General features: G+C 41.5%; 1 protein-coding gene across 2 annotated transcripts in view; it reads left to right on the top strand.

Moving 5' to 3' along the window:
• The first annotated feature begins 10,819 nt into the window (after positions 1-10,819).
• Positions 10,820-17,504, top strand: part of Lamp3 (lysosomal associated membrane protein 3) — a 36,788-nt gene continuing 30,103 nt past the window's right edge. Inside the window, exon 1 of one of the 2 annotated variants that reach the window (XM_070029672.1) lies at positions 10,820-11,059. In XM_070029672.1, coding sequence (XP_069885773.1) covers positions 11,011-11,059 — 49 coding nt within the window. In that variant the 5' untranslated portion in view covers positions 10,820-11,010. The remainder of the gene's footprint in view (positions 11,060-17,504) is intronic. The other variant, XM_070029673.1, reaches the window with a different exon arrangement.

The raw sequence follows: 17,504 nt of genomic DNA, 5'->3' as shown, positions 1-17,504 counted from the left end.
AATGTAGCAATGAACCCATTATTTCATACTACTAATATATACTTAGAAAAGCTTTCTCCCTCTTTTAAAAAATCTTTAAAAAAGATAATTGACTTTAAATTAAAAAGCAATGATAATATGCTCTAATTCATGAGATAAAAGTGTAAGACAGTAATAGAACAGAAGTTAGGAAAAAACTGAAGTTCATTGTTGTATTCTTTGATATGTTTCTTATATGTACATGGTAAACTATTACTTGAAAGTACATTGTGATACCTTAAAAATGTATACCACAAAGATTAGGCCCTAAAATAATATGACACAGTTGTAAATAATAAGTTAAAAGGTGAGGTGAAATAGGAAATTGGTAAAGAGAAAAATAAAGCTAATAATATGTAATAAAAGTAAAAAAGAATCACCATTTGGTAAATATAAACACAGGTCAATAATCACATGGGCTAAATACCTCAGTTAAAAAATGATTGTTAAATTGTATATTTAAGGGGAAGAGGGAAGGAGAGAGTCAGAGGGGGAAGGGAGAGGGAGAGAAATAGGGGAGGAGGGAGGGAGGGAGAGAGGAAGGGAGGCAGGGAAAAAGGGAGGGAGGGAGGAAGGGAAAAAGAGAAAGAGAGAGAAAAGGAGAGACCATGCTAATCCTAATCAAAAGAAAGCTAGAATGATTATGTTAAAAATAAAGGGAGTCCTGGTCAGGCATCATGGTACATGACTGTCCTCCTGATTGGGAGGCCGAAATTGGGAGGATTTTAATTTCAGGCCAACTTGGACAAAAAGTTAGGACTCCATCTAAATGAACAAAAGGCTGGGAGTTATGCATGTTTGTAATCCTAGATACATGAGAGACATAGATAGAAGTATCAAAGTCTATCTGAGGCTAGTCCTGGACAAAAAAATCCATGGGATCATAACTAAAATAGTAATAATAATAACTAAAGCCCAAAAGAACTGGGGCTGTGGCTCAAGTGGTAGAGCAACTGCCCCTGAATTCGAACCTCAAAATTGCCAAAAAGAAGGAAGAAGAGGAGGAAGAGGAAGAAGGGGAAGAGAAAGAAGAGAAAAAATTGTCAAGACAAAGAGTATGACTGAAATCAGTCATTTCAAAAGTGTTCATTCAGACAAGAAGACATATAATAATTTTTTTAACATAAGACATTTGGGCTGGGAAGGTGGTTCAGTGGTAGAGTGCTTGCCTTGCATGCATGAGGCCCTGGGTTTGATTCCTCAGCACCACATAAGCAGAAAAAGCCAGAAGTGGCACTGTGGCTCAAGTGGTAGAGCACTAGCCTTGAGCTGAAGAGCTCAGGGACAGTGCCTAGGCCCAGAGTTCAGGATTTATTTTACCTAATTAATGTTCATAAACCATTGAATACAACAACAGAATACACATTTTTTTGAAAATGTGCACAGACTGTTTAACATGACAGTAATTGTTCTGAACTGAATTGTGTAACTCCACCAGGATTCACAGGCAAAAGCCTTAACCTCAAGTGCCTCCAAATGTGACTAGATTTGGAGTGAGAAGATGAAGGAAAAGACCACTATCCATCTGCCAAGGAAAGAAGCCTGGAGGGAGCAGCCCTGCAGACATTTGCACCACAGATGACTGGTCTGAGTTGGGAGATAATAAACTTCTCTTGTGTAACTGTCCAACCTGGGGCACTTTATTGTGACAGTTCAGGAAACTAATACATCCATAGGCTTGGTTAAAAAACAAGTTTCAATAAATTTATTATTTCATTGTATTCCATTCTATCTTACTTACACAGGGCTTTCAACTCCATATGTCAGGTTATGAGTACAGTGCATCTTGCTTTGTATTTCCCCCCATCTAAGTTTCAATAATTTTAGAAGATTTAGATCCTGTAACTGTTTCCAACCATGAAATTAAATTTTACAATAAACGAGAAAGACATCTGGAAAAGTCCAATGTACTTACAAAGAAAATAACTATTTGAAATAACTGCAAGGAAAGGACATCAAAAAGGAAATTAAGAAGTACTCATATCTAGGTGAAAATGAAAAGATACTGAAATCTGTGGAACCCACATAAAGTAATAGAGAGGAATTTATAGCAAGAAATACATTTATTAGAGAAAAGAGCACCAGCTAATGGCTTAAACTTCTATGTTCAATAGCATAAAAGAGTAGACAAAAGAAAAATTTTTAAATGAAATGGAGAGAGGTCTGGAGGAAGATGGCAGAGGAAAAGCTGGAGGCTAAACAAGCTCTCACATAGAAAGCAGTTTTAGTGTTCCAGTGAACAGTCCTAGGCTAGAGAATCACACCAAGTGTGCCATCACAGTACAGAGAGTTTGGCCAGAGAGGGAAAATCCAGGCAGCTTGGTCAAGGAGACAGATCTGGGCACTTACTGGTAGCCACGGCTGCAGTGGCTGTGGTGGTGGCTGCAGCTGCCACACCAATGGAGAAAAACCAGGACAAAGGCACCAGACAGGGCTTGCTGGTCATTCTACTCACCACCAGCAAGAACTAACAAGGAGCAGAAATCTTCATCCTGCTGATCACAGACCAGGGATGGCCCAGGAACCAAGAGTCTGGCCTGAGTAGAACCCTGACATCCTCACTCATTCTCACAGAGCAGCAGTGGGAAGGCAGCTCCTCCCCCACCACAGGAGAAGATCTATATACTTGATACTGACAAAGGCCAGGCCCAGAAGCCAACACCAGTTCAGGCCTTGGAAGAATACAATTGGAGCCATTTATCAGGTCACAGAAACATGACATGACCTGCTAGGCTCAGTCCACCCAGGCAGAGGCAGCTCCACCCTGAGAAGTAACTTTCTTCACTGGGTAAACAGAGCGAAAGGCTGTCCCTCCCCACTGCAGCCTAGACAAACAATTGAAATGCAGTAAATATAAACCCTGAGAATGGCTCAAGGCTGGGCTCTGTGAGTGTCCCAGGAGCTACCCTCTCAAGGGAAACCTAATAATTTCTGGTTTGCTGAATCCCTCTTTAATGTTCTTAGCCTGTTAATTCATAGTTGTTTGATGTTGAATAGATTGTATCTGTTGAACTAGATTGTATCTGCAGCCATTGACTGTACAACTACAGGACTCTGGTTGATACTTGCCTTAATATAGTGTTCTAGCACAAAATTGGTGTTACTTTCATAACAAATGGGCAGAAACCAAAGAAACACAAGAAAAATGGCAAGTCCGGGTATCTAAGCTCCCACTCAGGATAATCAGGTGACAGAACATTTAATGAATTATCTGAAGGAGAGTTTCCCCAAAGCCCTGCAAACACTAGTGGTAAACATGGTGAATGAAAAGATTGAAAACCTGCAAAGGACTCTGTGAGCATGACAGGGAGTGAGACTAGGCAAACCAAAGATTAATGCCGGAACTTCAAAAGCATAATGAGGCTAACCAAAAATTACCACAGCAATCTCATAAGCCTGAGGAATCTACTCAAAGCTTAATACAAGAATTGCATGAGCAGGATGAGAACAGTCAAAGAGAAAGACAAGAATTGCATGAGCAGGCTAAGAACAGTCAAAAAGAAATACAGGAATACAATGTGAGGAAGCTAATCAAACAGTAATACAGGAATTGCGTGAGGAGGATGAGTATAAACAAAGATCAATAGAGGCATTCATGGAATCTATAAACAGGCAGCTGAAGGAATCCAGAGAGCCAACAAAGAGAATGCTAAATGGAGCCTGTCAGAAGGAAAGGGAGTCCAAGGAAACCATAACCAATCAACTAAGTGATTTGAGAATAAACACTGAACACTAACAAGGAAGTAAAGAAAATCATACAAGATCTAAAACAAAGCTCCAACAAAGAATTTGAAATCATCAAAGCCAACCAATTAGAAAGAAAGGAAATAAAAAACAAAGTAGAAAGCCTTGACAGTAGGTTAGAGCATGCAGAAGATCGAATCTTGGGGATTGAAGACAGCCTAGATATTATAGAGAAGGAACATACAATTATCCAAGACAAATTCAAGAAATATGATAAATCTGAGGATAATGGATGTAAAGGAGCACCTAGACACAAAAGTTAATGGTCTAGGAAATTTACTTAACAGGTTCCTAGAAGAGAACTTCCCAAACACACAACCAAAAAGATACAAGAAACTTTTAGAACCCCAAATAGACCAGACTAGAACAGGAAATCCCACTGCCACATTATAATCCACACAGGATCAATTCAGACCAAGGAAAGGATCCTTAAAGCTGTCAAGGAGAAAAGATAATCACCTATTAAGGGAAGCCAATTAGAATAACCTCAGATGTCTCAGCAGAGACAATTAAAACAAGAAGAGCCTGGAATGATGTATGCCACACCTTAAAGACAATCAACTATCAACCAAGAATACTGTACCCAGCTAAACTCTCCTTCATAACAGAAGGTCAAATAAAATCTTCCCTAGCAAAGAAAAACTGAAACAATATATCTCCACCAAACCAGCCCTACAAAAGATACTTAAAGATGTCCTACACATAGAAAACCAACAACACAATAAAGGCCAAGAAACTGCACCCAAACTGAGAATACAAGAACCATAGGAAGAACCCAGCTGTCACAGACCCAAGAAGGTGGATAACATGGAAGGAACTACCAAACACTTCTCAGTCCTAACTCTCAACATTAATGGACTAAACTCTCCAATTAAGTGACATAGACTGTCTAGGTGGATTAAAAAGCAAGATCCTTCTATCTGCTGCCTTCAAAAGTCACACCTTGCCCATAAAAACAAACACATTCTGAAAGTGAAAGGCTGGAATAAGATCTATCAAGCAAATGGCCCCCATAAACAGACAGGAGTTGCAATCCTAACATCAGATAAAATAGACATCAAATTAAAATTAGTGAGAAGAAATAAAGAAGGTTGCTACATAGAAATTAAAGGATCTCTCCTTCAGGAAGATATTACAATTCTAAATATCTATTCACCAAACAAAGGAGCACCCAAATTCATCCAAGAAACACTACTGTCCCTCAAATCTCACATATATCCAAAGACACTAATTGTTGGGGACTTTAACACACCACTATCCCACTATATAGATCAACTTGGCAAAAACTCAACAGAGAAAATGCAGGTCTGAACAACTGCATAGATCAACTAGATTTAACACACATCTACCAAATATTTCAGCAACATCAGAATACACGTTTTTCTCAGGAGCACATGGATCGTTTTCCAAAATATAGACCACATTTTAGGTTACAAAGCAAACTTGTTCAAATTCAGAAACATTGAAGTTATGCCCTGCATTCTCTCAGAAAACAAGGGAATAAAATTAAAACTCAACACCAAAAGCCACCAAAGAAAGCCCTGTAACACATGGAGACTGAACAACACACTATTGAATCACCAGTGGGTCATGGAAGAGATCAGACAGGAAATTCAAATGTTCATGATATTCAACAAAAATGAACACACAGATGGAGCTGGGAAGGTGGCTCAGTGGTAGAGCGCTTGCCTTGCAAGCCTGAGGCCCTGGGTTCGATTCCTCAGCACCATATAAGCAAAAAGAAAAAAGCCGGAAGTGGCGCTGTGGCTCAAGTGGTAGAGTGCTAGCCTTGAGCTGAAGAGCTGAGGGACAGCACCCAGGCCCAGAGTTCAGGCCCCACAACCGGACCCCCCCCCAAAAAAATTATCAGGTCCTCTGGGACACAGCAAAGGCAGTACTCAGAGGCAAATTTATAGTTCCTACATCAACAAATTGGAGAGATCTGGAACCAACAATTTAATGAGACATCTGAACCTCCTTGAAAAAGAGCAGCAAACTAAACCCCAATCCAGTAGACAGAAAGAAATAATTAAAATTAAATCAGAATTAAATGAATTAGAATCCAAAAACACCAAAGAAAGAATCAACAAAACAAAGAGTTAGTTCTTCAAAAATATTAACAAAATAGACAGACCCTCAGCAAATCTTATCAGAAAAAGAAGAGAGAACACACCCAAATAAACAAACTCAGAGATGAGAATGGAAACATCACCACAGAAACAACCAAGATCCAGAACATTATAAGGAAATACTTCTCAAACCTCTATGCTAATAAGCTTGAGAACCTGGAAGAAATGGACAATTGCCTAGCAAATACTGACATGCCAAAACTAAACCAAGATGAGTTAAACCAACTTAACAGGCCCATATCAAGCATTGAAATAAAACAGCAATAAGGGACCTCCCATTTAAGAAAAGCCCAGGACCGGATGGATTTACAGCAGAATTCTATAAGGACTTCAAAGCAGAACTCACACCAATACTCCTTCAACTCTTCATTGAAATTGAAAGAGAAAGTTCACTACTGAACTCTTTCTATGAAGCCATCATAACCCTCATCCCAAAACCAGGCAGGGACTCATCAAAGAAACAGAACTATAGACCCATTTCTTTGATGAACATCGATACAAAACTTCTCAACAAAATTTTGGCCAATAGACTTCAATATTTCATCTAAAAAAGCATACATCACAATCAAACAGGATTCATTTCAGGGATGCAAAGCTGATTCAATATACACAAATCAATTAAATGGATTAATATAATTCATCACATCAACAAGAGCAAGGATAACAACTACATGGTTATCTCGATAGATGCAGAAAAAGCATTTGACAAGATCCAACACCCCTTTATGATGAAAGCTCTGGAAAAATTAGGAATCCATGGAACATTCCTACAGCCAGCATTATACTTAGTGGTGAAAAACTAAAGCCATTTCCTCTAAACTCAGGAATGAGACAAGGATGTGCACTCTCTCCACTTCTTTTCAATTTAGTATTAGAATGCCTATCTACAGCAATAAGACAAGATGCAAACATAAAGGGGATCCAAATAGGGAAAGATGAGGTAAAACTCTCCCTCTCTGCAGATAACACGATCTTGTATTTAAAGAATCCCACAGACTCCACTCCCAAATTTCTCCAACTGATTCAAAACTTTGACAAAGTAGCAAGGTATAAAATTAACCCTCAAAAATCCATGGCTTTTCTGTATGCCAAAAATGTGAAGAGGCAGCTGAAAACAGGAAAGCAACTCCATTCATAATAGCCCCACAAAAAATGAAATACATAGGAATTAACTCAATAAAAGAAGTGAAGGACTTCCATGATGAAAACTTTAAAAACCTGAAAAAGGAAATCAAAACAGAACTTAGAAAGTGGAAAACCTCCCATGCTCCTGGATTGGAAGGATCAACATTGTGAAAATGGCAATACTTCCCAAGGCTATCTACAAATTCAATGCAATATCTATCAGTATTCCAATCTCATTCTTCAAGGAAATAGAAGAGGCAATCAAAAAATTGATATGGAACAATAAAAGACCCGGAATAGCAAATACAGCTTGGTACTGGCACAAGAAGAGACCTCAGGACCAATGGAATAGAATTGAAAACCCAGAAATGAACCCACAGACCTATAGCCAACTAATCTTCGATAACGGAGCTAAAAAAATAGAAAGACAGCCTCTTCAGTAAATGGTGCTGGAAAAATTGGTTAATCACTTGTAGAAAACTAAAGCTAAATCCTTATATATCACCCTACATCAGAATCAACTCCAAATGGATCAAAGACCTTGAGTCAAAGCAGACACCCTGAAAACATTACAGGACGGAATAGGAGAAACCCTAGGTCTCCTTGGCACAGGCCAAAATTTTTCTTAATAGAGCCCCAGAAACACAACAAATCAAAGAAAGATTGGACAAATGGGATTGCATGAAGTTGCAGAGCTTCTGCATGGCAAAGGACATAGCTAGCAAGATCAATAGAAAGCCCATGGATTGGGCTTCACTAGCCATACAACAGACAAGGGTCTCAGATCTAAAATACACCTGGAACTCAAAAAATTAAATCCCCCAACAACAATGCCTCAAAGAAACAACTGCCCAATAAATAAGTGGGCTAACGACTTAAAGGGAAACTTCTCTGAAGAGGAAATAAGAATGGCCAATAGACACATGAAGAAATGCTCAACCTCTCTAGCCATAAAATTAATGCAAATCATAACAGTATTGAGGTACCACCTCACCCTAGTTAGAATGGCTATAATCAAGAACTCTAATAACATCTGGAGGCGATGTGGCCAGAAGGGAATCTTACTGCATTGTTGGTGGGAATGTAAACTTGTTCAACCACTTTGGAAAGTAGTATGGAGGTTCCTCAAAAGACTCCATGTAGAGTTCCCCTATGACCCAGCCATCCCACTTTGGGGCATTTACCTGAATGATCACAAACAAGACCATACTAAAGCTACTAGCACAACCATGTTTATTGCAGCATTATTTACCATAGCTAAGATGTGGAACCAACCCAGATGCCCCTTAGTAGATGAATGGATCAAGAAAATATGGTATATATACACAATGGAATTCTATGCCTTCATCAGAAAGAATGACATTGCCCCATTTGTTAGGAAATGGAAAGACTTGGAAAAAATTATATTAAGTGAAGTAAGCCAGGCCCAAAGAAACATAGGTCCCATGGTTTCCTTTATTTGCAATAACTAGTATATGTCTTAGACAAGCAGAAAAAGTCAGATAAGATGATGTTAAGTGAAATGAATCCCAAGATAAGGACCCAAGTGGTTTTTTCTTTCTCACTATTGTTTCTAACCTATTTATAAGGTACCACATGCTTTTTTTGTTGCTTTGTATGTCTTTCCCCCATGGTATAACCCCTGTTTTCACTGTATTTGATGTTAATATAATTTGGGGAGGTGAAGGGGAAAAACAAATTGTTCAAACACGGATACAGTTTGACCCATTGCCACAATGAGATATACAAGATGCTATGTCAAAAAACAAACTTTACAATTTAGGCGGGGGGGGGGGGGGAAATGTACTTGTGGAGATGGGAAGGAAGGGCTGGTAGGGGAAAAACAAAGAAGGAGGCAACAATGCTTGATAAGAAATGCACTCGTTACCTCGCTCATGTAACCCCTCCTCTGTACAGCATTTTCACAATAAAAATCTTATTTAATTAAAAAAAAGATTAAAAAAAAGAAATAGCAATCAATAAAACAGAAAACAGGACAATGAAGAAACTCAATGAAGCCAAATTTTTATTCTTTGAGAACATGAATAAAATGGATAAACATCAAGCCAGAATGACCAGGGAAAGAGAAATAAAGACAAGTTAGCCAACACCAGTAGAACACATAATCCTCGCTACTCAGGAGGCTGAAATCTGATAATCTCAGTTCAATCTCCAGCCCAGGCAGGAAAATCCATGGGAGTTATCTCTCATTAATCACCAAATAAAGCTGGAAGTAGACCTGTAGCTCACATGGTAGCGCACTAGCCTTGAACAAAAAAGCTCAGGGAAAATAGCTAGACCCTGAGTTCAAGCACCAGGATTAGCATACATACTCACACAAAAAATGACAAATTATTACTAATGATAAAAGAAATGGCATCACTAATGCAAGACTTATAAGGCAATATGGTAAAAAGCTTTATGTGAATAAATTCAGCAAATTGAATGGGAAAAAAAATCTTCTTTAAAATAATAAACTACTCTAAGATTGTCATAATAAGAAATACATACTTGCTTTCTCCTCTAGTTCCTAAGGCAGAGCTCCTCAAACCCTTGCAGACAGGGTATGAAAAGAACCTCTTGTTCTATCATCTGGTCTTTGACCCCAGCTCATGACACAAAGCAGCTAAAATTTGTATGAGTCTCTTATAACAACAGGACAGTTTTCAGAACTTGAAATATGCTTCCATAGGTCTCCAGAACCCAGCAACTGCTCTGCTGGTTATGGGTTGTGTGGAAGTTCCACAGCCTGTCTGCTTCTGAACCACCCAACTGTGACATTTCTCCGTTAGTCAAAGGCAGAAGCTGTGAAAATTCACCTCTAGTTTAAATCAAACACTTGCTCAGGAGATGGGTCTAGATCTTCTTCAGTAACTACTGTCCCATCAATGGATGAGCCATCTCCCCTAAGAACCTCAGACCTAGCCCTTGGGAGCATCAGACTGACACCTATTTTCATATACAACTTCCTGAGCACTCCTGGGTTGAGGCAGAACTTTTCTGTGGGGCTTTTTTAGACTCCAGTTGCAGTTTTATTGTTTTTGTGCTGGTACTAGGGTTTGAACTCAGGGCCTGGGAGCTATCCCTTAGCTTTTTTTTTTTTTTTACTCAAGGCTGGCACTTTACCATTGAACCACAGTTCAAAAAGTGGCTCAAGCTTGACACCAGTGGCTCATACTTGTAATCTTAGCTACTCAGGAGGCTGAAATCTGAGGATCATGGTTCAAAGCTGGCCAAGTCAGGAAAGTCCATGAGACTCTTACCTCCAATTAACCACCAGAAAACCAGAAGTGGCTCAACTGGTAGAGTGCTAGCCTTGAGCTGAAGAGCTCAAGGACAGTACCCAGGCCTGCCTAGAGTTCAAGCCCCATGACAGACAATAAGAAAAGACTTCTGGCTTTTTGGTGGGTAACTGGAGGTAAGAGTTTCACAAACTTTCCTACCCAGATCTAGCTTTGAACCTTGATCACCAGGATTATAGGCATCAACCACCAGCACTAGACTCCAACTGTTATATTTTAAGACTCCTGCTCAACCTTCTAAGGGACTTTTCTCTCAGTTGATAAGGGTCTCTGGGTTTACAAACATGTGCCCACTCTGTGAGAATGAGGGGAGCTAGCTTAGGAGAGGAAGTACTGTCAGAGACTCTCCATTTCTTGTGGAGAAGTACTTTACCTTGGCTGGTCCCCATGCAGATCCCCACCCCTTGGGAACAGGACAGGCAGAGGTACAAAGAGCTACTTGTGGTTTTCTTCCTGCAAACCCAGCACTCCACCGGGGCGGGCCTTTCGACTACTTGTCATAATCTTAAGTAACTTCAGTTTTTCCCAGCCACAAGCAGATCAGAAGCCGGGAGCTGAGTCGTCCCTGGTGTTCTGGGGACCTGCCCTGGAATTAACTCCAAGTGAGCAGTTTGGAAATCCCAGCTGTGACCAGCCAAGCACAGAGCAGTGGAGTCCCCATCAGTGCAGACGGTCTCCCCAAAGTGCCCGTCATGCCTCGGCAGCTCTCTGCGTCAATGGTGATCTTCCTGTCTCTGGCTGGTGAGTGATACACACCACTTTCTGTGGTGGCCCTCTAGTCCTTTTAAATCATTCTGGTGGTGGTCCCCAGTCTACAGATATGGCTTCTGCTACTATAGGTGTTTAGCCCCAAATATCTCCAACTTGGTCTTGTTGGAGCACACCTTGTTTTTTCAAGGGTTTTTGCAGCTTAGACGTGTTTTGGTTTAGTTAGGCAAAGTAGGTGTCACTGTCTGGTGCCAACATTCATTTAGAGCACCTGATTCAGGCTGCGTTTGTAGAAATCACTTTGATTTAGGAGATGGAAAACTGAGTCAGGGTTCAGACACAGGGCTCTTGCTTTGTTATCTGGTAGGCATATCTTATTTTCCTTGTTTTACTTAAGCTCTGTTGGTCTGATATAAACAGTGAACTGTGAAGATGCATTAGATGTAGTCTGACCAGTTGCATCATTCCAGAAAGATATAAATCAGGGCATCAAAGGTTTTGTTTGTTGGTTTGTTGGTTGGTTTGTTAAGAAACAAGGAGAAGCCGGGCACTGGTGGCTCACACCTGTAATCCTAGCTACTCGGGAGGCTGAGATCTGAGGATCCCTTCAAAGCCAGCCCTGGCAGGGAAGTCTGTGAGACTTATCTCCAATAAATCACTAGAAAACCAGAAGTGGTACTGTGGCTCAAGCGGTAGAGCACTTGCCTTGAGCTGAAGAGCTCAGGGACAGTGCCCAGAAAGGTTCAAGCCCCACAACCGACAAAAAAAAAAAAAAAAAAAAGAAAAAGAAAAGAACAAAAAATGGAAGGAAGGAAGGAGAAGGGAAGGGAAGGGAAGGAGAAGGGAAGGGAAGGGAAAGCAAAGCAAAGCAAAGAAAACAAAGCAAAGCAAAGCAAAGTAAAGCAAAAAAAAAAAAAATTACTCTTTCACCTCGGCTCAGAAGGCTGTCTGAGGAGCTCCTGTTCCCACCAGAGCATTCTCTGCCTAGGATGTTGAGTATTTTTTCTGCTGGTCTGCTCTTGTTACCAAATTCACTAAATAATCCCAAGTTTCTTCTAGAACTAGAACTGAACTGAGCATGTCAGAGGAGCCCAATGAGCCCATACTCTGCCCTGCTGCCATGTTCCAGGAGAGGACTTAGTGGCCCTTGTCTGGGATGTGAATGTGTGCAGTAAGGCCTGCTCCCCTAAGCCAGCCTGCTTTTCATTATGGCATGCTTTCACAGTTATAATGCCATGTTCTTTGGGGCTCAGCATAAAACTCACCTTCCTTAGGTTCTATCCCCACATCACAGCAGAGTAGAGAGAGAAAGAGGGGGGGAGAAGGGATGGAGGGAAGGGGGAAGGGGGAGGGAAGGAGAGAGGGAAGGAGGAAAGGAGAGAGGAAGCATGCAAGAAAGGAAGGAGAGAAAGAAAAAGAGAAAGCAAGGAGAGGAAGCAAGGAAAGAAAAAGAAAGAAAGAAAGAACGAAAGAAAGAAAGAAAGAAAGAACGAAAGAAAGAAAGAAAGAAAGAAAGAAAGAAAGAAAGAAAGAAAGAAAGAAAGAAAGAAAGGTAAGAAAGGTAAGAAAGAAAGGTAAGAAAGAAAGAAAGAAAGAAAGAAAGAAAGAAAGAAAGAAAGAAAGAAAGAAAGAAAGAAAGAAAGAGAGAGAAAGAGAGAGAGAAAGGAAGGAAGGAAGGAAGGAAAGAGAGGGAAAGGAAAGGGGGAGGGAAAGGAAAGGAAAGAAAGTGAAAAAAGGAGAAAGGAGGAGAAAGAAAAGAGAGAAGAAAAAAAGAAGTCATTATTAGAAACCAATAGAAAAGCAAAATTATATCTACTTAGCTTCCTCAGTGACCTGCCATGTGGCCACCAAATGAAAGGCTAACAGGGACGGGTGTGTTCAGGAACCCAAGCACTGACAAGTACAGGATACATGGGGGGGCTGGGAGTGCAGCAGTGCCCTTTTCTCCTTGCACTGATACAGGGTGAAGGAAGCATATGAAGCTGCTGCAGGACATAGGTGTCATGGGGCCTCTGAGGGGCCATACCTGGATAGCAGCCTCCCCGTGGGACCCTCCCCAGGAGGGAGACACTGAGAATATCCCTTAACCTTTCAGAGGTCCAGTTTCCTCGCTGAGAAATGATGGCATCCTCTCCCAGGGTGCTGAGGAGACAAACCCGTATGTGTGGGAAATAGGTACTTGTGCTTGGTCAGGTCAGTCCCACCTGCCTCACTGTCCTCCCAGGGCCCTCTCTGCACGCACCTCTGAAGCTTTCTTCTCAGCACACAGCACAGTGATGGTGAGACCTTGCTTGTATCTGCTGTGTGCCAGGCTCCATTCATGGCTCTTCTATCCTCAATATGACATTGCAAATACAGATACCACCTTCATTCCACTTAGGAGAAGAAAGAGGCTTCGAACCTAAAGAACTTGCTCACGCCAGGTGCCCACTGGCTCACATCTATAATCCTTGCATCTCAGGAGGCTGAGATCTGAGGATCAAGGCTGGAAGCCAGCCCGGTAGACAAACAAGTGTGACTCTAATTTCCAATGTACCAACAAAAAGCCAGAAGTAAAGCTGCAGTTCAAATGGTCAAGTGCTGGTTTTGAGTAAAGAATCTAAAGGACAGTGCCCATGCACTGAGTTCAAGCAGAGTTTGGACAGTAAAGAAATGAATGAATAAACATACAAATAAAACTTGCTCATAATTACATGGGTGGTAACAACCTGAGCCGTGAACCTGCCTGTTCTCATGACATCTCTCCTGCCTATAACTTGTGTGGTCTCATGAGAACACTGAGCAGTAGCTTCTTGCTTTATGTCCATCATATTGATGAAGGGCCCAAGGCAGAGGGAGGCTCAGAGGCTTCCTGTGGCACCCCAGTTAGTAGTGGCAGCCCTAGTACTGGTGTCCAAGAAGCTGAGCTTTAGAGCTCAGATGTGTACTTCTCTCCACATGATCCTGCATACAGTGTCAGGAAATATTTGTGGAATCAGATGATCAAAAGCCATGAGACACTTTGCTGGGAGAAACATAGCTCCTGGGTAAACCTCAGGAGTGATCTTTATCTAGGCCCTTTGCTTCCTGGTCTCAAATTCTTAATCCTACCCTCAAATGAAAGGATTTAATTTGCAAAGTTTAGGATCAGCTACATAAAAACAATAAGCTCCAAATGACAGTGAATGAACCAGCATACCCTTGATACTCCTTCATGTGAAAGGAAAGGCAGGGGAATATACATCTGTGCTAGAGGGTTTTCATAAAGGATCCAGTGATGGATCTCAGTTCAAAGCCAGCTTGGTTAGAAAAGTCTATGAGATTCTTTTTTTTTGGGGGGGAGAGGGGTCAATCATGGGGCTTGAACTAAGGTCCTGAGTGCTTTTCCCTGAGCTTTTTTGCTAAAAGCTAGTGCTCTACCACTTGAGCCACAGCTCTGCTTCTAGCCTTTTGGTGGTTGATTGGAGATAAAATTCACATGAACTTGTGATCTTCAGATCTCAGCCTCCTGAGTAATGTGAGCCACCAATGCCCACTCCAGGAGACTTTCATCTCAAATCAACCAACAAAAAGCTAGTAGTAGAGGTCAAGTGGTAGAGTATTAGCCTTGAACAAAAAAGCTAAGTGAGCATGGGAGGCACTGAGTTCAAGCCCCAGTGCCAGCATGCACACGTGCGCATGTACACACACACACACACACACACACACACACGGAATCCAGTGTCCTAACATATTTTCAACACCTCCTCATAGTTTTGCATATCTTTGAGTTGCTGGTTGACTGAAGAAGAGAAAACAAAAACCGAATAGGGAAGTGGGACTTACAGTTGATGGAGGTCCTTTCCACCAGCCTTCCCAGAAGGCCTGTGACCTCATCAATTCTACTGCTTTGTAAAATCCCACCATACATTCCTATCCAGCTAGACAGGACAGTGGACAAAGGGTTCTTAATTTCAGGTAACAAGTGCTCAATAAAACTCAGGTCTCTACTATCAAGGAAGAAGGGGAGAGTAATTTTGGAGCAGTTGGCCTGTAGATTGCCACAGGGCAAGTCCTTCTTGTTCTAGGGGATCCCTTGACTCTTTCTGCACATCCTTTTTAGAACTTTCCAAGGAGGTGTCAGGTAAGTTGTTCAGGGAGCTAAAAATCTGGTCTCCTTTGCCAGATGCCATTTGCTCACACTTGTAATCCTAGCTAATCAGTAGGCTGAAATCTGAGGATCTGAGATCTGAAGATCACAGTTCAAAGCCAGCCGGGACAAGAAAGTGTCATACTTCACCACCAAAAATTGGTTCACCACCAAGAAACTGAAAGTGGAACTATAGCTCACGTGGTAAAGTGCAAAAGAGCTCAAAGACAGTGCATAATCCCTAAATTCAAGTCCCAGGACCAGCATGAACACACACACACACACACACACACACACACACACACACACACACACACACTCACACACACCAAAAAACTGATCTCCCAGGCCTGAACATAGTCTCAAGCTTTCAATTACTCCTTGCCTGAGCTCCTCAGAGGCCTTCAAACAAGTGGGATTCTCCAAGGCCTGCAAGTCTGGCTCCCCATGGATCCCCCTTTCATGCCCTTCCTCTCTTTAAGTTCTCATCATGCTGACTCCATTTTTGTTGTTGTTGTTGTTGTTTGTTTATGGTTTTGGTTTTAATTTTGTGCTGGTCCTGGCCCTTCAACTCAGAGCCGAAGCACTGTCCCTTTGCTTTTTTACTCCAGGCTGGTGCTCTATCACTTGAGCCACAGCTCCATTATTCCAGCTTTTTGGTAATTAATTGGAAGTAAGAGTCTTAATTGACTTTCCTGCCCAGGTTTGCTCTGAACCTGGATCCTCAGATGTCAGCTTCCTGAGTAGCTAAGATTACAAGCAGGAGTCACCCGTGCCCAGCTCTGACTCCTTCTTGTCCTCTAAACATACATGTCTTCTGAACCTCTGTGCCCTTTCACATACTTATCTTTCTGTAGGATACTGTCCATTCTTTTGTCTACCTGAAGAATTTGGTATTGGATACCCCTAACTACATTCTGTCATGGCACCCTGTGGCTGTTTCTAATATAACTTTGTCACACAGAAGAATGTAAACTACTTCAATGTCTGCCTCACAAGAATTTGACCCTTCCCCACCTCTCGCCAATGCTGAGCATGGAGACAACCACAGGAGGCAGGCAACCAACTGTCTAGGAAGACACTGTCTGGGGAAAACTAAGGGGAAACTTTCAGTGGAAAACTTAAAAGGTCAACCTGGGCCTTGTGTGGCCACTGACTTTCCCAAGAACTAGGCAATGCTTCATCTCTCAGCTTCTTCTGCTGGTTGTAAGGGAACCAAAACCTTCTCACATTTCTGTCCTGTGCATTTAAAAGAGTTTGAGCAATGGATTAAGGCCTGGAACACTTGTTTTCTGAATCTGGTCTGGAATGCTGATGGGGTTGGCCAATTACTGTGTAAACTGTAGTGCTGTGTTGTTTAGAATAAAGGGTCAAGATTCTGCTCTGCTCTCCTTCTCCTCCTGACCTCTCTGTGATAGTGACCTTGACAAAACTCTGAGAGCTAGAGACTCTCAGAGGTTAAAACTTTGCCCAATTTTGACAAAGGTTGGATAAAAGTGTGGCCATATAGAAAGGATTTGTAAAAACAGATGATTGTGTCCCAGATTCACTGATTAACTCATACACACACAAACTTTCTGGGACATATTAGGATGTACAAAATACTTTCTTCCAACCTACTCACCAATATGGCATTTATACCACACACTCCTAAAGGAAAAGGGAAGGGAGGGAGGGTGGGAGAGGAGAGGGGGAATACTAAACTATATACTACAGTGAGCCAATCTGTAATACAACTGAAAACTTGGCACTTTGGGTCCAGCCCCTGTTTACCCAGCTTTCTACTCATTACTGTGTTAGTCAGCTTTCTGTCACTGTAACAAATGCCTAAGATGATAAACTTATAAAGAGAAAAGGTTTGGGGCTAGGATATAACCAGATACAACAGTACTTGCCTAGCATACTCTAGGTCCTATGATCAGTCCCTAACACTTCAAAACAAACAGCTAAGTGAATAGAAAAGTTTACTTTGGCTGGTGGTTGCAGAAGTTTCAGTTCATGATTGATTGGCCCTGGCATTTGGTAAAGCAAAACCATCACCATCATAGAATTGTGTGATGTAGCAAAACCACTCACCTCATAGCTGGAAAGTGAGAAAGAGACACAATGTCCTGAGAGCACACCAATGACCTAAAAAAGACCTTCTGTTAGGCTCTACCTACTAAGGTTCTACCACCTTCTAATAGCACAAGCTGGGCACCAAGCCTAGAACACATGGATCTTTGGAGGATGCCACCCCAACCCAAATTGTAGCAATTACACACTTTCCTCCTCCCAAAGACACACCTGTACACCAAATCAAAACTGTCTACCAACCACCACCCCACTAAGACTTCCATCATACCAAGCATGCTTTGCAGGAAACCATGA

This window comes from Dipodomys merriami, unplaced genomic scaffold, assembly GCF_024711535.1.
Source record: "Dipodomys merriami isolate MVZ:Mamm:240054 unplaced genomic scaffold, mDipMer1.0.p SCAF_2, whole genome shotgun sequence".
Classification (NCBI taxonomy): domain Eukaryota; kingdom Metazoa; phylum Chordata; class Mammalia; order Rodentia; family Heteromyidae; genus Dipodomys; species Dipodomys merriami.
The sequence above is the reverse complement of the archived record's forward strand: the minus strand, read 5'-3'. Positions and strand labels throughout refer to the sequence as shown.